General features: G+C 38.5%; 1 protein-coding gene across 2 annotated transcripts in view; it reads left to right on the plus strand.

Moving 5' to 3' along the window:
- The window catches only part of CDH13 (cadherin 13), a 462,820-nt gene that overhangs the window by 214,809 nt on the left and 226,979 nt on the right, over positions 1–21,032 (plus strand). For both annotated transcript variants that reach the window (XM_077786380.1, XM_077786379.1), the window contains exon 5: positions 1,399–1,551. In XM_077786380.1, coding sequence (XP_077642506.1) covers positions 1,399–1,551 — 153 coding nt within the window. The remainder of the gene's footprint in view (positions 1–1,398; positions 1,552–21,032) is intronic.

Raw genomic sequence — 21,032 nt, forward strand, 5'->3', positions numbered from 1 at the left:
GACTTACTCAAAAATTCATAGGAAGGAGACTTCAACCATTAGTGTTTCTGAGTGTTGGAAGGAGAGAGAAAAAAAAGAGGTGAAGCAGGTTTTTACTTCAAAATATCTCCCTTCCCCAAAGGGTTTGGAAAGCAAAACTTTATCTGTGAAAATGCTGATTTCCTATTTCATAACTCGTGGCAATTTTTTCTCAATTAAAATAAAGGAATAATGATTATGGAGTTAAGTCAAAATCTCGCTGCCCAGTAATCTGGGCAAACCAGCATTGCTCAACCCATAGCAATAGGGCAGCAAACATTTATTTCCTCAGGGACATTATTAAACACCCTGCATATTTATTATCTCAAAATTGGAGAAGGTCCAGCTTTCTAAGGCCACTTTCTCCGTTCCTCTTCCTGAGCTGTAATTCAGACAAGAATATAAATTTTTGACTTAATGTTTCTGCGGAAATCAGCAATATGAAGCTGCTAGAAACAAAAATGCCAAACAGCAGAGGGAAGAAATGGCTTGGCAAGATTGTCAGCCTTAAAGGGCAAGATTAATTTATAATCCTTCAGATTCTGGTCTACAAATCCAAATTTGCAAAGTGTGTAGCTTGTAACTGACATTGTGTGACTCTGCAGGTTGGTAAATGTTACTGTTGCTAATGTGAGGCTGCCATGAAATCGGATTTTTATGGATTTTGTTCTCATGGCAAAATAAGGTGATAGTAACAAGGATTTGCCATACACTCATGGGGCATGTGTATATACATAAACAGGAATTTGGGAAGTGGACTAATTCCAGCTGTGTGACTCAGGAGTATTCTGGGCAGGATATTCTGATATTTTCATGCAGAGATTTTTCCCTTGATTTAAAGCCCTGGGAAAGGAAGGGTTTGAAAGAGAACTGGGGAAAAAAAAAACCCAACCTGAAAGTAGAGTGTAATGACTTCACAATGACTAATAAAAAATTGTGTGATTTCTCTCTGGTATGGAAAGGGTTGTTGTGAAATAAGAGTGCTTCTTGGCAATCAATGCAATATTCTCTATTTTTTTTTTTTGCAAGGTTGTAGCTGTTCTATCAATTTAACTAAAAAGAAGAAATAGCATTAAATGAAATGTCAAATTCTAGGCATAGAGTAAATTCAGTGATGGAATAACAGAAACTTTAAGTAGTGAAATTGAAGACACTAAAGATAAGATAGGAACTGGCCAAGGACATGAGTAGCTTTTCCATGGTTTAACACAAAAAATTGCACAGTGTCTTGTGAATGATTGAAATCATATTTTATCACTACATTTTATTGGCAGGGAACATAGCTCAGCATTAGTTGAAAGAGTGAAATGACTTATGTGGTTTTAGGATGTGTTTAAAAGATTTTACAATGTGGCCCATCGCTTGTTTCCTGCCATGCAGGTCATCAGAAGTGAGGGGACAGAGGGAGTAAAGTTTCGGCTCTCTGGGAAGGGAGTAGATCAAGACCCAAAAGGAATTTTTAGAATCAATGAGATGAACGGGGACGTCTCCGTGACCCGAACCCTCGATCGAGAAGCGATTGCCAATTACGAGGTGAGTACTCACAGGGATAACATCTCTGCCTCTGTGTTGACAGCGTGCATTTTCTGAATGTGCATTTGCTCCTGAAAGATCTGCAGTTAAATTGAAGATTCAACTGCAGCCACTGTGCTATGAAATTTCGAAAACAATGGTTGGAAATGGTAAATGTGCTTGTTTTTCATACAATTGAAATTTGTCTGCTTTCTGCATGGATTTTTTGTCATTTATCTTCAGTGGAAATGCTGTCTGAACATTGTGAATGCATTAGATTTCTGAATAGAAAATTTTATTTGGACAAAGGAAGATCTTTTGGGGGAATTGTACTATGGTGCTACAGAATTATACATTTTTATTGTCAAATGGTCGATGGAAACTACCACTGAACTCCATTTTTAGTAATGGGTGTCTTTAATAGAAATAAAAAAGATTCTGATGAGATGAAAATGTTACATATGAAATGTACATCAACTACAAAGATCTTACCAAAGATTCTTTTCCTTATCAATAAAAACATTACTCTTCACTGAATACCCAACAAATGATCTCCAAAACCTGCAAAACTGCCCCACCTTGTCCCAAAATGCATAAAATAAACAGAAGACCTGTCAATTCCTGTTTTCCGTCCAGCTCTGGGAATGTGCACTCACAGATCAGCACTGGCCATGCTGATCCTGAGGAGCAGCAGAATTCCAAGTGCTCAGTGATTGGTGCATGCTGCCTTTTGTGCCCCTCCCCAGGGACATCTCCCACCTCTGGCAGAGGAAGCACAAGGTGCCCTGTCCCCTGCTTGGGGACAGTTCTGGTGATTTATTAAAAAAATATGGATATTGATCTAGTACCAATATCCAACTGTGATGGACAAAAACTCTCTAACAGTTTAAAGTTAGAAAGTGTGTGTTTATTGTGTGTGGGATCGCTCCCAAATCCACACCATGCCTTCCAGGTGATTACAGAGCCCTTTTATCCATACAAGTATTGAATACCCAAAATAGAAATCCATATTCATCATTTTGGTACATCCCATTCCCTGCTTCGTATGCTAATCACTCCAAAAGCCATTCAGCATGAAGTTTGTTCCTTGAAATGGGTTGGTGTCCCTTTCATGGGGAGGGGTCCCAAAATGAGGAAGTAAATGAAGTCTTCCTCATTCTGACCTTTCTACCTTTTCAATGCAAAGATGACAAATGAACTCTTGGTAGAACTCCATTCCTTGTCTTCAATTGGTTTCAGAACTGAGGAGGACACAATTGTTTTATGTTCCTAAAAGCAATTTGTCACTTTGTGTATTCTTCATTATAAACCCAGCTAACTAAACATTGTGCTGACGAGCAATCAATTATTAGTTAACTACTAACTCTTAACTTCATCAAGGCCTACTCATTTATTTTATTTAACTCTAGTAAGGCTTATTTCTAACTAAAATCTTAGCTCCTCTAAAATCTCTACATTCCTTAAAATTTACGTTTCATCGTTTCACTGGCTGCCATCCCTGACCCCTCATTTTCATCTCCTGCAGGGTAGTAATCACCACTTGTACCTACAGTGCTGTTTCCTTCCTCCCCTGGGAGAGTTTCCCAGTTTGGTGATGGGTCCTACTGCTCAAACAGCACTGCTAAAATTTACCATATGCTGGTTTTCAACACTTAAAACATCTCCTTCGTATCTGGGTCTGCAGTGAAATGTGTGTTAAGCACTTGCACAGGATTTATGGGAGCTGCTGACGTCCTCCTTGCAAGAAAAACATTGCAGTTTCTCTTTTTAACGCTGCTCCTTGTCTTCATTTGCCAGCTGTTTCTTATTTTATCAGTGATTTCCACCTTAATGTGTTGAGTATAAACCTTGAGTATTTTTTTCTCCTGGAAAATCATAGTAGACTTTTGAAGTTAGTGCAGCAACCCACAAATGGCCCTCATATCTGATCTGGCAAAAGACATGCTTAAATTAAGACAAACCCACTTCCCTAGAGGAGGCTTTTTGAAGCAATGTAAGTCGTGCACAAAAAATGTCACCTAGCAGGAGATCCAGAGCAATGTGAGTGTACAGACTGAGAGGCTGTGGTGCTTCCTGAGCTGTTATCCAACTCTGCTCAGCAGCTCACCCCCATCCTGCAGAAAAAATGGGGTTGGAATGTCCTGAAGGAGAATCCTCAACCTGATTACTCTGTCTCAAATCCAGCCCATTATTTTCCAATAAAGATGTGTCATGGAGTCAGGAAGACAACAGGATTTTCTCCCTGATTTCCTTGGTACACTGAAAGGTGAATAACTTGAAATATCCTTGAATTTCTCTCTTTTCTGGTTTTGTTTGAGCTTCCCGCCACCCAGCACTGTGGTTCTGAAAGGAAAAATTCAAAGCAAAACATAAATGAGTAAGGAAGAGATCCTTGTGAAAAAATACAAGTTCTTTGCAAACCGTCTGAATATCAAGTGTGTAATCAGAGGTGGGGGAAGGATGAAAAGATAAAATCTGTTTTAGTCCTTCAGCTACACCCAGGGATGTTCTGCCTGATTTATTATGATGCTGTCACTGATTTTTTTCCTGCACTTAGTGCATATGTGCTCCAGGGGTAAGAATTGAAAAATGTTAATAGGGCAGAAAACAGAGCTTTGGTGATCGCAATATTTCATAGAACTTTGCAGATTTTGCTACCTCAGAATATTTTAAATTAGCTAAGAATACTTCTTAATCTGTTAATTTTTTTTTTTTTCCCACTGAAAGATTGAAAATCTGGGTTTTGCTGCCCTCTTTCTCTTGGAGGAATGCAGAAAAACTTGTAGGAGTTCTCTGGATTCACAACTAGAGGACATGACTAAATTAGAGAGCATTAAACTCTACACAGACAACTTTGTTCACTGTGTTAATCCCTTCTTTCCCTGTTTAAGTATTTTATTTCTAGTAAAAGTTAGAAAATATTTTAAAGTAGAGTGGAAACATCTGAGGGTCAGGGCCTGCCAGTCTTTTCAATGGAGCACATTTGTGTTTTCAGATGAGTTTAAAATTTGGCTTTTAGCAAAGGAACAGAGTTTATTTCTTATGAAACTCTGTGCTTTGTGTTCTTAAAGCCCAAGGAATGTCTGTCAGCTTCAGTTTGAAGTGAAAGCTGCTTGTGAAGAGGAGCAGGAGGATTCAGGGATGATGCAAAGCCCAGCAAAGACAGACTGTGTTAGAAAACTGTAGCAGCTCGTTTTTCCTCCTGGAGAGGTTTGTTAGCGAGCATCCTGATAGGAATTCTGCAGGTCAGAGTACACCCATGGATTTACATGGAATGGTTTTACTTTGGGGCTTGCTGGAGCTTGTTGACAAAACTGCTAAATGATGCTCTGAAGAGGGGCTTAAGAAGCTCTGGGCACGTTGTGGAATTGCTTCTGGGTTGGTGAGATAAGAGGGAGCCTGGAGCCCCGGTTTAGTGGGAGCAAAAAGTGTTGCATTGTACAAATATGCTCTCAAGTATATTTAGTTTTCCCTTGAGATTTGAATAAATAAGACTGAGTCAGAAATTTCAGACAGTGACAAATAGTTTATTTATTATTATTAATAGTTTATTCGCTATTGGAAAATGCAGATGTGGAAAAACAGATGAAGGAGATTGGTGTGGAGATTAAAGATGGATTTTCTAGCCCAAATAAGTGAGGAGCACACCATCCAAAGCCTGCTCATAATTTACAGAAATTTGGAGTCCACTTCAGACCCATAGCCTTTTCTGATTCCAGCAGAGAAGAAATGTTAGTGACTTTTCAGTTCTTTCCTTGAGGAAAAAAAAGAAATCAAGTGCTTCTGTAAAGTGATGTGATAACAGCAAAAGGAGTCCAGTGAAGCTGGAAGGCTGCTTGTGCTCAATGTTGATAAAACCCCAATGAATTGGGAAACAAAGGGTCAAAGAGAGGGCCAGTGAAAATAGAAGTCTGAAAACCAGTGATTATGGGGTAATTTGTTATTTAAAACCCCTGGGTTCATTTACAAACCCTCACATTTACCTGGATAATGCATTTATAGGCAGAATGCAAGGAAAGGCAGGAAGAGTTGTAGAAGCTGATTGCCACTGCCAAGATGACAGAAAGTTTTGAAGTTACAAAAATTCTGTTCTTTACTCCAAGTCAGGTGGGTCCAGAAGAATTGGCAAAAAGATTCCATTATTTTTTTACTGTTCATGCATGAGAATTGGGCTAAGGCATTCCTTGGGTACAGGACAAAGCCTCCAGATGCAGCAGCTCGTTTCCCATCACTTCCCACTGCTTGGAAACCCTGCAGCAGTGAAGTCCAGTCCTGCATCCTCCAAAGCATCAGTGGCAAAGTGCCAGTGGGGTGTTCCAGGATTCAAGCTTTTAAAGGATATTGCCGTGGTTGAAAGGCAACAAATGTCTGTGGCAATGAAATAATCAGAAAGTGATCCTCTGCAAGCATGAAATGAAGCAGCTTGATAAAACTGTGTGCAAATTAGAGCTGTGACCAAATTTACCTAGGCAATTTGAACTGCTAATGAAGAGTTAGTTTTAATTATTTTTTTAAGTAAAGAGTTTTATTTGCTTTAAAAAAAAATCCTTAACAATCCGAGGTGTGAAATCAGCCCTCAGCTTTTTTCCTAATGGCAGATCACACTTCTGTGAAGGGATGCCTTGCAACTGGGAGTGACAGACTGAGATATTTAGAAAACTTATGTTAACAGGGCTGAAAAGCAAACTGGGAGTGTGTAGTTCTACAAAGAATTGTTTCGATATGTTGGCTGACAAGTGGGCTGAGAGGAGGGTAAAGATTTCAGACCCATCAGCAGCTCTCTGCTGTGAACTGCCTCACTTCAGGGACACAGGACTGAAGCACAGGTTGAGGGTGAGGCTGCAGCCCTGCTGGGCTCAATTTCCCTGTTTAATAAGGAGCAAACAATGGAAATGCTTCACAATGATGAGGAAAACTAGCTTGGTCAGGTGCTGAGGAGCATTTTGTGGGAAAGATTTGTGAGTGCTTTAATGCATTTTTGCAGATAAGGGAAGTGTTACTATAGCAAAACCCTGGAAGTGAATGGCTGTAATTTATCCTGTGCAGGAGAAGGAATTTCTTGTCTGTGTAAGTCCATTTTAGTGCAGCCACATCCTTTTTGGAATGATTTATCATCCCCTGATGCTGAATCTCAGCTGATGCTGGCTGGAGATCTATGGACAGCACACAGAAACATGCTGCTCCTTCAAAAGGAAAATTACGCATTTGCTTCTAACTTCAAGAAAAATGTAAAAATGTATTTTTAACCTGGTTATCTGCACAGGCAGATTTGTCTGGAGTGTAACTGATCTGCTCTGTTCTGAGCTGAAACCAGTTGATGGGGAATGTCAGACCCCAGTCATCTCCTACGAATATCCCGAAAAAAGGAAGGCACTCAGTCTTTCATGAGTGGGAGAGTGGAAATGCAGAGCAGTAGGAACTATGGGAATACATGTGTTTATTGAGACAGTACATCAAATTTATTAGCATTTAGTGATTGAGTTTTGTGGGGTTTTTGTCTGTTGTTTTTTTGGTTTAGGTATTTTTAAAAATTATTTTCTAATAGAACACTCCCAGAAAGAATAATGATGTGTTCAGTAAAATACAGGGAGACTAATAACATTTTTTGTCATATTATGTTAATTGTCTATGAAACCACTTTTGTTATTATATATTAATTGCATTTTAAGGCATTTAAAAGTCATCATAATGCTTCTTTTCTGTTTAGCATGATTGCTTTATTTGTTTCTTTTCCCTTTTTGTATTATAATAACACTCAAAATACCTTGCTGAGGCCTCACTGTTCTGGGTACAACAACAACATCCAGGGAGGCACTTTTCCCTTTCTTCAGAACTTGTGTTTTCCTGCAGGAAAGGAAGGAACCTTAGGAGTTCAGGGGAAAGATGGAAACATCTCTTTTTTTCTGATTGGTGTGAGTCAAAATACTTGGGTAGGAAAGCTTTATCTGCTCATAAACCTTTCTTGAACCAGCCTGACACACAACCAACTGTGGGTTAAACAGAAATTATTATTCTTGTCTTTATGAATGGCAAGGAGGACCTTGTTTTTCATTTTTTATTAGGTGTAAATTTTTGTTGGTTTGCTTTTCTGGAAAACTGCACACGTTCTGAGTTTCTTGATCCCTTGCTACGAGTACAGAAATGCTGCAGTGGGAATTTCGACACAGAGCACCTGTCCTGTAGCTCAAGACTAAGTCTTGAAGGTCTGGCCTTGCTTGCTAATTTAATAATAAATTTTTTTGTCATCCATCAGTAACCTTCAGAATGTAACACAGACATTTTTGAAGTTTGGCTGCTCAGACTTCCACATCTCTTGTTCCTCACAACACAAAAACAATTCTGTCTTATTTAGATATTTATTCAAAATTCAGAATCTTAATGTCCTAATTGCTGCAAAGACCTTGATTTCTATGGCTATGTCCTGGACCTGGAAATGTAAGTCCATGACTATCTATACCTTCTGTTTCTTAATAATACAGGTGTGGTCTATAATCAGTTTATTTTTTCTTTTTCTTTTTTCTTTATTTAAGAACTGACATAATGAATTCATTATATGTTTGTCAATTCCCTGTGTACAGCAAGAGGAGCTGCTGCTCCCTTTCTGACCCCTTGTTCTTTACAGACCTGAAGAAAACCATATTACCTGCCTTATCCTTCCCTGCCATCTTTTCATTTTCCACCTTCTTTCTCTTTTGCCTTTGCATTTTTAACTTCATTCCACAACATTTTATTCCCCTTGTCTTTCTTGATGCTTTATGTCATTCACTTCCACTTTCCCTACACTCTGCATTTCCTTCTTCAGACCCTGACCTGTTTTCTGCTCTTTATAAATCACGTTGCAAAGGGAACACACAACCATCATCTGAGAATAAATTTGTTTGGTTATTGTGTAGAACCTTTCCACTGTCTTTGCAAAAGTTGTGCTGCTTTATCCATTCTGATCAGCTGTGCCCATAAATAAATCTCTTTAGAAGCCTGTATTCCAGAAATCTTTGACTTCACATTGCTTGCTACAGGCCTTAAAATTTTCTGCAATTTTGGTGAAGTAGTCCAGGTTGTAAATATCTGATGCTAAGAAAATTTCAGTGGAAAATTGAGCTTTGTTCCCATGTTAATACCTTTCATTCTGTATATCTCCTCCATCAGCTTATGGGTGTTAATTGAAGAAGTGTATGATTATCTGGAAATTGCTAGCATTTAGTTTATTCAAGTAATTCTAATACCTAGTTCTGTCAGCCCTGCAGTTGTGGTCTGCTCAAAAGTGAGCATAGAACATATGATATAATAATTAGTTCTGTGGTTTCAGAATTGTGAGTTTAATGCTTGATTTCTATAGAATTATTGTAGGATAATGGGTCATAATTTTAAAGCTGTATCTGCATGTATTTGAGACAAAAGCACTAACCAGGTTTTTAATTTTAATACAGGGGTAAATTTTAATTTAGTACAATATTCTTGCAAAATTTGTGAAAAGAATTTGTGTGAAATTAAGAAATAGGAATGCTTCAAGCATTTGTGGACTCAGTGACTTTCTGTAACAGCATTAGAGGGAATTAGGCTACAAGTGAGAAAATTTAAATATCTTTGCTCAGTTGAATGAACAGTTAATTTCAAAATCCAGTCTTTTGGTATCTGTTCTTTTATACACCAAGCTTTAGGAGTCCTTATATAATGAAGCACTTTCACAGGACTCCAAACACAGCCTGTTCACTGTTATGTATTTTTAACAAGCCCCGAAGATATTTTGAGGAAAAAATGACACTGTGGACCCTGAGGGTCTCCATTATTGAAATGATACAAAAATTATGGTGTGCTAGAAAAAGAAATTAAAAAATAACAGAAGGTTGGAGTCTAGGATCCAACTGGCCAGGTGCCCTCCAAAGTTTTTGGCTGCTGTATTTTAAGTCCACTGCAGGGAGTCATCTGCATCCCAGCCCATGGGTGAGGCAGATGACCACCTGTGGGTGGGTGATAGTGACATCCCATAGTCTGATCTGTGGAAATGGAATTAGAACCCTTTGTGGGTTGTCTCTCCCCCACCCCAGAATATATCAGCTGTTCCCACCCTGCTGGGATTAATGCAGCTCTGTGCCCTGGGGGCAGCCACAGCACCACTGGGCCCTGCAGCTGCAGCTCAGCTCACAGATGCTGCAGGAGCAGAAATGAAACCCATTTTCCTGTGGTGTCACAGGTGAACAGGTGTTTGCAAGGAATAAAATGATTTTTTAATATAGTTCTGACTGATACATTCACCAAGCAAGCAATAAGAGGCTAACTTATATACTTGTCCATTTTAAGAAAATATAGCTGCACATCATTCTGCTGCACATGTGTGTGTTCCAGCTGCCTTTTTGCTATTCTTTGAATAAATACCTCCAAATATGCCCAAAATACTGCACAAAGCACTGTCACAGCACGAACAAGAATATATGATTTCATAAACCCTAAGTGCATCCTTCTAACCTGGTTTCTGGGGGGGATTTATTTTATTTTATTTTTGAATTATTTTTGGCAGTTAGATATTTAATTATTTAAAATGAAAATAGGACAAGATTCGATAGGTGGAAGTTCAGAAAATCCCCTAACTGAGATGAAACTCATAAAAATGTAAGTTTGCAACAGTGAACACTGCAAGCAGAGCAGTGAAAAACCCTCTTTTTTCCTTTATTAGTTGTTTTAGATGGAAACATTCATGGAAACAGGTGATTCTTCTGTGTTCATATTTTTCTTTCTTTAGATCTATTTCACTGCATAAGAGCAAACGAGTGAGAGAGGTTGAGGGAACTAAAGTTATAAATATTTAGAAACACTGCATGAAGAGACTTCTAATGTTATGGAAATTTTACTTTGGCATGATTTTATTTGCATATAAATGATAAAAGTCTTGCTGTATTTATCCTGGTTTACTCAGGTCATAACTAATTATTTCTTAATTAGACAAATTCCTTAAAATTAAGCTACATTTGTGTAAGTGTCTTGGCTTATTTTTCCTCTTCTAGTAGCTCATTAACAGGAGACATGGCTGTAGTTTAGGAATTTTCAAGAGATAATTTGCTGATATGAGTTAATGTAAAACACCATATGTTTAGACTCATGTGATGAATCTTTTCATTTTTCATTCTGTAGAGAATAGAACAGGTTCCAGTAGCTGCTGGCAAAACCTCTCATGCAGGTGTGAGAAAGGTTTCCAGGACAGTCACTGGAATCCTGACCCTTTGAGGTTACCCCATAAGGACATTTTTTTTCCTTTGATTTTTGTAATCTTCAAAACATTTTGTCCAAATTTTTTTGTCTGACAGGGCTGGGAAATGCTCTGCTTCAACTCGAGTTCTCAAGTCCAACACTGAAACATAAATGACATCAGAGTCCAGTTGGGACTGAAGGCTCCTGAGTGGAAAAGGGGAAATATTGGGGAAGGTGATGTGGAACCAGAAAACCTCCATCTGAAATGGTTCTGTGCATGGAAAGCCTGGAGAAATACAAATTATTTCTTTTAGTTTTGTTATTAACAAGTGAGATGTGCTCCAGCACAATCCAGCCCTGCTCTCCAGCTGCATTTGCAGTTTATATTTGCAAAGCAGAGACAGTTCATCTTTTCAGAATTCTTCACAACCTCTGCTCTTGATATTATTCTTAATAATTATTTTACACACTGGCAATTCAGATATCTGAATGTAAGGAATTGAAAATACCTATTACCTATTTAAGGCTCTGTTATTATATACATTTCTTAAATGTATTATGAATCCATAAAACAGGTGATCTGTGTTTGTATACAGAGTACAGATTTTATTTGTGGATGGGAACAAATAAACCAATGTACTACAGTTCCATTTCTGTTAGATTCAGAAGATTTAATAGAGTAATAATAATGTAAAATAACAGGATTAGATTTACTATTTAGAAATTACTGAGAGGGAGGAAAATCATGACAGTTTTAAACTACCAATTTTTCTTCTTGTCTAAAACAACCTGTAAAAGGCTTCCATTTTTTCCTTGCTGCTAAGGAAACATAGTGTAGAGGACAAAAAAAAGAGGTAAAGAAATTGTTCTAAAAATAACATATATTGCCCAAATGCTATGAAACTGTACTTTATATTTCCCCACTAAAGAAGACATTTGCTGTGGCAGAATGCCTTACTCTTTTTCCCACTTCTGATGATCTTCTAGTTTCTCTGTGATCAGTGTGATGTTCTCTGCCTCAGGGAGGGCCTGGTTTTCCTTGGGGATTTTCAGGTGTGAAGCCCTTATTCCCAGAAACTTTTCCCTCAGAAGGAGTTGCAATTTTTGTCCAGCCAAGAATCTAGAGCTTCCAACAGAAACTTGGAGAAAAACCAACAATTTTGGTACTTGTTGGGGCCTGAACTGTTCCTAAGTTGGTATTTTGGGATGCTCATGGCTGTGCTGAGTGTGAAGGAATGACCTGAAGGAATTGTGGAATTGCTGCCCACAACCCAGCAAAGGAAAGCACAGCCTGTGATGGTTTTGGCCTCAGGGGACCTGGCTCTCCAGACATGTCACTTCCTTGTGATGCCTCAGGTTTTAGCTTTTATATTTTCACATTCTGTGCTGCTTTAGTGTGTGGGTCTGGGCTTCACATGAGGGGATGGTGAGCTCTGTGCACAGAGCAGAGACAAAACAATTCCTGCTCCAGCTGGGCACCAAGGACAAATGATCCAAACCTCAGCCCAGGAGCACAAACAGCGTGGGCTGGAGAGAGAAAAACAAGCAGGGTGGGACTGATGGGCTGGAGCTGGAATGGGACAATGAACTCCAAGGTGCCAATGGAGCAGAACTGATCCCAGGCAGAGCCCCGGGAGCGCTCGGGCATTTTGGGAGTGTTTTGGTTCACCTTGGGTTCATTTTGGGACCGTTTTGGTTCACCTTGGGTTCATTTTGGGACCATTATGGTTCATCTTGGGTGCAGCCCTGGCTGGGCTCTGGTGCTGCCCAAGGTGAATCCATGGAGGCCTTTTAATAAATCCCTGCATTATTCTTTAGCTCTGTCAGCCTCTGCTCTAGGAGAGCCCTCACAAGGCATCACTTGTCCCCCAGCTTGGTGGGACACAGATGTGGCACTGCACAACTGGGAGACTCTAATCCATTTGTGCCCTTTAACACCTCAACAGTGCACAGAATCACAGAATCACAGAATAATGAGGTTGGAAGAGACCTCTAAGATCATCAAATCCAACCTATGCCCCAACACCACAACTAGACTATAGCACCAAGTGCCGAGTCCGGTCTTTTTTAAACATATTCAGAGATGGTGATTCCACCACCTCCCTAGGAAGACAATTCCAGTATTTTATTATTCTTTCAGTGAAAAATTTTTTCCTAACATCCAACTTAACCTTCTCTGAGTGCTTCAATTTTAAAGACACCCTGCATTCTGCCAGCTTCCAAATTGCTAAATTATCAGTCCTTATTAATTTCCAGGTACTGAGTCAACCAACGATAGCATCTCCAACTCCCCTTCAACCTGTTTGCAATTGATATGTGCAATGTATTTATTAGAGATTTGCTTTAAAGGAATGCAGGTGTTTGAGGATGTGCATTTAATTTCATTTCTTCCCTGGGAGTCTTGATCAATGCTGTGCTCACCACCTCTGCCACGTGCTTTGAACTTGCAGATGCAAGCATATTAATAATTTCCCATGTCAATTCCTGGCTCATCTAGCCAGCCTGATATATGGAAGCCAAGTTGCCTCCTAAATTCCTGTTAGTGGGATTAATGAATTGATTAGTTGAATTCTGAATTAAAATTACAATTAAAATTAAAAATTGTAGCTCTTAGGCTTCAAGTCATTTGCTCAAACTGTAGCAGTCAGATTACAAGATTTGACCAGGTTTGTATTATGAATAAAAACTGTTTTCAGTAAGCTTTTCTTTTTTTCTGTTTGTAAATCAATGTCTTAGATTATTAGCAATTACTAAACAGAAAAGATGTAATGTTTTTTTTTTTCAGTTCTTCAGCTTAAAGAGGGAATTCCATTGATTTTTGAAAATACTGATGATATGATTCAGGGAACATAATTACCTACAAATGCCATCAGTAACATATAATGATTTCTTTTTCCCAGTAGGTTCAACTCAAAGCATTTAAAATTACAATATGGGCATTGTATATTAGATTGCAGTTAGTATTTACAGGTTATTGATATAGGTTTTGCTATAACTCAGACTCCGGACGTACTTCAGGCATGAACCTTTGAATTTGAGCTAGAAGCTTCCCTTCCCTTCCCTTCCCTTCCCTTCCCTTCCCTTCCCTTCCCTTCCCTTCCCTTCCCTTCCCTTCCCTTCCCTTCCCTTCCCTTCCCTTCCCTTCCCTTCCCTTCCCTTCCCTTCCCTTCCCTTCCCTTCCCTTCCCTTCCCTTCCCTTCCCTTCCCTTCCCTTCCCTTCCCTTCCCTTCCCTTCCCTTCCCTTCCCTTCCCTTCCCTTCCCTTCCCTTCCCTTCCCTTCCCTTCCCTTCCCTTCCCTTCCCTTCCCTTCATGGAAAAGTTCTTTCTGAACATAATTTCATAATTTATTCCATCTCTATCATCCAAGTTTCTCAATCTGGCTGTGAGCTTGTCCCATGTTGTTGGAAATGGGCACAGAACACGACTTTTGGACTCTAGCAGACCCTATAAAATGCTGTATTTTGCTCACCTCACCCCGTGGCACATTCTAACCCCAGAATAGGGTAGAAGTAGTTGGAGTGATTGAATATCTGCTGCTCCTCGCACAGCACCAGCACTGACTCCAGCTGCAGCTCTGCTGAAGGATCCTTTGCTCCTACTGATATTATCATCTTGGTTAAGTGAAAAGCAAATGTGCTGCTAGGAGCTACTTGGACTTAATTTTTGCTATTCAGCACCGTAAATTACAGTATTTTATGGCCACTGTAAAAGGTGTGATTTGAACCAATTATACATTCTGCTCTAAATCCATAGATTTTGGAGAAGCATGTAATTACGGAAAGTCATTTCCACCAGGTCAATTCCCTTTTATCTGTTCACAGAAAACACCAGGACATGTGTGTGAAGTTTATAAAGCATTATTTTAAACTAGACTTATTAAAGGTGCTTATTAATGAGAATGTTTTCCTTTTTAGAGCACAAAACTTGCCATCTGTGAGTAGCACAGGGAATTTACCAGCTTCTGCACAAAAATCTTTCTTTTATTCTGATAAAGGAAATTCCTTTATTAGATTCCTTTATCTGACAAGGGATGAAATGGAAGTGTTAGGACAAAAGGAAAGGAAGTAGAGGTTTGGTAGAATTTCGAGATTAAATGTATAATTTTCAAAAATACCCACAAACTAATCATCATTTGTGTAACTCTACTGCCCGTTGGTTTCAGTGTTAGATGCTTAGGATCCCTTGGTATAAGATTTAACTCTTTAAAAGATGTGGTAGATTGTCACTCAACTTTCTGTATTTTTATAGGATTTTGTGCAATTTTTTTCCCGACAGACTTTTCTTTGATTTAAATATGAAGGGAACTAAATACTCATTTTCCCTTGGGAAGCCAGTGTTTGGATTTTACCTGTCTGTGGAGTCAGATTTCGTTGTAACAGTTAGGCTGTGGCAAGCACATTTCTCTCACTCAGGATTTTTCATAGAGGTGCACAGAGAGAAATGAAAGAGAAAACAATTTCTATTTCTGCTCCTTGTTTTTCCCATGTGGAATGTGTTTGGAGAATTGTTTACCTGGGGTGAGTACTTGGTTGGATTCTGGTGAGGATCGTTTGAGCCTGATGGCCAATCCAATCCAATCCAATCCAATCCAATCCAATCCAACCCAATCCAATCCAATCCAATCCAATCCAATCCAATCCAATCCAATCCAATCCAATCCAATCCAATCCAATCCAATCCAATCCAATCCAACCCAACTCAACCCAACCCAATCCAATCCAATCCAATCCAATCCAATCCAACCCAATCCACCAATGGCTGGACTCTCGAGAGAGGGTCATGAGCTGTGTTAGAGTCAGAGAAAGTAGTGTGTAGTTTTAGTATCCTCCTTTTATATAGTATATTAATGTATTTTAGCACAGTTATAATAAAGAAATAATTCAGCATTCTGAATTGAGTCAGACATCATCAATTCTTCCTATTGGGTTAGCCTGCATTTACAATATTAGGCAATCCAGAGGATTTCAATAACCATTTTCCTGAAGGTTTTAGGCTCAGGTTTCTTTCTTTCCTTGTGCTGCCACCCTCAATCTCACAGATTTGCTGCTGAAGGCAGGGCACCATTGCATTTAGGAGTAGTAAATGTTGACTTGTTCTATGAGTAATGAGAAGTGGTGTCACACACGTGGCTCAGCAGTGGTGAGGTGGCAATGAACTCATGGGTGGTGTTGTCTTAATATCTGTTTTTGGAGCTGCATAATTACATCAGCATCCAAAATTAAACTAGCTGTTGTCTAGCCGCTTCCCATTGAGACTGTGATGGTTTAGGCCAAACCCTAATAATTTCATGATTGTTCATGAGCCACGACGGGACTTCTAACATGTAAAAGGACATAAAAAATAGATGATTCAACCTGAACTCTGCTAAAAAGCAACAGTTTATTCCATTAAGTATGGTGCTGGCTAATAGATGTTATTTCTTCTTCTATGTGTGTAATGGCATTTTTACTTAATAATTTTCGTAGTTGTCAAGCAATTGAAGAGAAAACTGAAGGTAACATTTGGGATTTAAAAAAAAACAAAACAAGGGATGCACAATTTTTTAAGAGCTTTTCTATATGGCAATGATTACAAAATGCACAATGCAGTAAAGAATTTGGTTGCATTTGGAATCTGCGTGGCTGTGACAAGCACAGTTGTTCAGGAAGCAAAGATCTGGTGTTATGTCTGAGATACACACAACACACGAGGTGCCAGGTCCAATTAACAGTCTGATGGTGGTAAATCCATTATCCTTGGAAAGAGAGGCCACCACCAGGAAACATTAATTCAATGTGACACCAACTGGGGTGTTTATATACAGCTAATTGCAATGTCAGACATTCTGCTCTAATTGAGTTTAATTGTGGCAAAATTGGAGTTAATTAAAAGTTAATGGTATAGAGCACATGGTGTTATTATAAACTATGGGTACATGTTCCATATCCTTATTATTGTTGTTAAAATGGAGCTTTCAATTACTGTGCCTTGTATTGGCACTTTGGAAACTGGCTGTAATTGTTTTGACATCGCTGGAAGTTATTGTTCTGAGGAGACCTGAAGAAATGTGTGTTTTAAAAGGCTTGACCAAGTTTAGGTTGGTTTATTATATCACAATATAAATGTCACATGTTTTGTTTTTACCCACCTTGCTAAGGAAAGGCTGAGAGTGCTGGGAAAACAGAAGTAAATTCTAGTTCAGCTGAAGAGAATGATTCTAGTTTTGGCATTGTCCATCATAATTTGGGTAAGGAAACCTCAATTTCCTCATATTTTGTGAATTCACCATTTTCTAATTATGTCTAATCTCTGGCTCTTCTGTGAGCATCTCTGATGAATCTCCTGTCTGTGGGATTTTCCTTGGGTTCTCTTTATTTTCTTTCTCTGCACACTTTGTTCTTTCCTGTTATACATTATATTCTATATATTCCAATTATTTGGACACTATCACACAGGAGGGCAATAATCTAAAATAATAAACAGGGAAAAAAAAAAAAAAAAGCACAAACCAAATATGTTTGCCAGTTTTCCTAAAGATGAAAAATCCCTTTGCTTCTTAACATTAAAAACTCACCCAAAGAAGTGAGCAAAGGCTGAGGTGAAAACAGTGTCATAGTTCAAAAAACACAGTGAGCTTTCTCCTGGGGAGTAAAACTGGACAGAGTGGGTGGGGAGTAGATTGTTATTCAAACCTTTTTGTTTAATTTATCACAACCAGCAGGTCTGGGTTTATTTAAAGAAAGGTGTTTTACTAGGTCATAAGTGCATCTAATAAAATGAAATTCTGTCAGTGGCAGTAAAATTAGTGCTGCAAATATCTTGCACCAGGAGCATGCAACACACCAGAAAGTGCTGAAATGAAGCTTGTGAGAGATCCAAGGAAAATGACAGTGATGATTTCTGGAATCTGGTGGTGCTTTTAAATCTGCAGCTTTGAACTGATACTGAGGTGGATTATACCGCACAACCTCATCCAGGTTTTCAGGGAAAAATAATTATTAATATATTTTTTAATATACCTGATAGGGGGCAAATACCTAAGATATTAAAGACACAATGGGCTGATCCAATTTGGTGCTACGGCAATATGGTGTATGCTCTAGACTTTCTTTCCCTACTTCAAAATTTAGTTCAACTTTGACTTAAATACTAAGTCATTACAGATAAATATGCCTTTAACAAGCCATTTTCAAGAAAATATCAAGGAGTCTGAATAGGAAGAGAGGCATTCAAAGATTTTGAGTGGTGTCGGAAATAGAATATCTCTTGTTAGAGAAAGGAAAATGCTTGAAACTTTAATGTTCATTACAACACTGGAGAATATTAACATGACTCTGTACATTGTGAATGGAAGTAGCTGTCAAAAAGATGGAGTAATGGACCACCAAAAAATATAACACTGTGAACTAAACCATTGTGCTTTTATTGATGAAGAAGTGGAAATACTTGATAATCCTTGTAGTGGAATTCTTCTGTATTAACAGTTACTTATTTTTCCTCTTTTCTTCTTCTCTTGCCCTCAAAACTACTTGAAACTTGTATTTTTCATGGTTATGGAAAGAAATCTATAATAATTTTTCTGAGAAAAATTTTATGAGTGTAATTCTCTTTTGCAGTGAAATAGATATGAACATGCTCCCATTTCAGTATTTTTCAGAATATTCATTTATTGCATTTTCCTGGCTTTAACTTCTGCCCAAGTGTGATTGTTACCAGAATAGTTTCTTGTGAGGAGGAAACAAGAATGAAAGCAGATGGGATGTGAAATATACTTAGCTGTTACAGGCTCAGAAAAACTTTAAAAACTTTCAGAAATTAAATCCCCAGCTCTTTGATGTTAAGATTAAACCAGGTGGTTTACAACAAGCTTGCAGTAATATCCAAGCTGCCAGTAAATCCTGGATGGGAAGATCTCCAGTGAACTTCAAGAGAATGAGGCAATTTCTTGGCTCACGTCCCACGGAGCAGGGTGCTAGAGGAGGAGGCTGCTAAGAAGTTCCCATGTTTTGCCATCTGCTTCTGCCAAGCACTAAAAGTTTCCTTTTTGCCACGTTTTGGGGCTCCATGAATTCCTGAGGCTTTTCAGCTCCACTGGCTCTACCTTCCCTGTTGCTCCAGGACCCGTGAAAGCCAAGGTGAGCCGCTGCTATTGCAAAGGTGAAAAAGGGGAAGTTTATTTTCTGACTCCAGCATTTATACTTTTCCAAAGGTGGCAGTGGATTGGAAGGTGAATGTTCCACCTCTGCAATGACATTGGACAAACCACCAGTACATCAAATTTCTCTGCCTCTACGGAGGAATGCAAAACAATAGATGCTTTACAGAAAGTTGTGTGAGAAAGTTCTCTACAAGAATGTAAACTCAGAAGGCTTTAGAAAATCTTAAGAATCAGGGCAACATTTCCCTTTCTCAGGGAGTGTAACACCAAAAAAATTGCCATGTTTAACTTGGGATTTGGTTGGGTTTTGTTTCTTTGTTTCATTAAGTTATTTTTTAATTGGGTGGAGAGGCAGTGAGCTCTCCCATGGATCATTTATCTCAGATTTTAAGAGAGTAATGGTCTCAGTGACAGAGTGGCTCCTGCAGTGCCAGCATCCTGTGCCTTGGGAAATTGTCCTTTTGCTCTCATTTGTGGGCTTTTGCAATTCTCATTTAATTGTAGCCTCAGCTACAGCAAACCTCGCCTTGCAGTCTTGCATATTATTATTACTCACGCAGAAGAAATGTACAGCAGCATGAAAACAAAATTGTATTTTTGAAATGGATTTGGATTCCTCTTTTCTTTTTCTGTCCAACCCATTCCAAGTCCTTTATAAGATATTAGCAATACAAATATTAATGCTTGAATTGAACTTGCTTCTTTTTCTGTCTGTTTTTCTCAAAGGAGAAGCAATTAAGAAGAGATGAAAGAATTTTCTATAGTGTACTTTATGTTGATTTTATGTGCCCATGCCAAACCTGGCATTGATTTTCTTCTGAACTCTACTCTCTTCTGTGTTCAAATCAAAAAAAAAAAAAAAAAAAAAAGGAAAAAAAAAAAGAAATACTCTCTGCAATCAAAGAGCCTTCAGGTGAAAATAAATTGTCCTCAGGGAGTTGTGGGGTAGGAATAGGCAATAAATTACCTGAACAGTATTTTTTCTTTTTAGTTAAATATTTACAAATATTAAAAAGAAAACCCAACCCTCTACCCTGCCCAACACTCCCTCTCCCTCAAAAACCCCTCAAAACAACAAAAGAAAACCCCAAACAATCAAAAAACTCCTGTTTTTTTAAGCATCCAGGTTTTTTTACCCTTGGGAAACTGAATTTTAATGTCATTTGTAGCTGGAAGTGCATTTCCCTCTTCAGAGGACAAGGGAATTTCTGCAGTTGTTTTCTGAGTATCCTGACCTTCAATTTAATCTGAATTAACACTGTAATACCATTAATAGAAGATGTCCTGCAAAATTTTGTCCCATAGACAGAATTGATGTCAGTGCGACAGAAACCTCTCTGCAGAACATCAGATATTCCAAAAAGAAAATATATTCTTTGGTCAGAGAAGATGCATTAGTGCCTTCTTAATGACAAGTTTAAATTAAAACCCAGACTTTTAAAATTCACTATCTGAAAAATTATTCTGTCCAGGAAATTCTTAAGGTTGTTTCAATTAAGTCCAGTCCATTTGATATACTGGAGAAAAGGATCAAAAGTCTGTGAAAATCCAGTTCAGTTAATTCTTAAATTTTTTAAAAAATTCCTTCTTTATTGTGTCCTAAAACAATCTAAGTAATTCTGTTAATAATTTGTCTTAGTTATCTTTCATAGAATTGAAATTCTGTTTTGGCTTTAATCTGTTAAAAAAAATCTTAAAAATCTCCAAATCTTCTACAGAAGAGAGCTTCTCTCTCTGCACTGATTTGGTTTTTTATCACCTGCAGCAGCAAATACATTTTTTACCTTTGGAGTGGAATTCTGCACTGGCAAGTCTCAAAGTAAGGCATCACATTTTTGTTTTGCCTGCAGCCTTTGAGGCAGTTGGAGACTGACATCCCAACATCTCAAGCACTGCTGAAATGCCAGGTTATAACTCTGCAGCTTGTAAGAACACAGACTTTGACAGTAATCAGCTTATTCTTCCAGCTTGGGGATTTTTTTGTTGTGGTGGTTGTTGAGCTCTTGTTTGGCAGTCCTGGTGAGCTCTCCTTCTGTCTTAATCTATAATTTTTTTATTCTGCATCTTGCAAATAAACCACAGTGTGATATGAAATCAGTTATTTGTGTGTGTGCTAAGAGTGTCGCAGCCAGGCCGATCCTTTGGACCAAAGCTGAGGGTTCTAAGCTCATTAAGGAACCTC

This window comes from Lonchura striata, chromosome 13 (genome assembly GCF_046129695.1).
Source record: "Lonchura striata isolate bLonStr1 chromosome 13, bLonStr1.mat, whole genome shotgun sequence".
In the NCBI taxonomy this organism is placed as follows: Eukaryota; Metazoa; Chordata; class Aves; order Passeriformes; family Estrildidae; genus Lonchura; species Lonchura striata.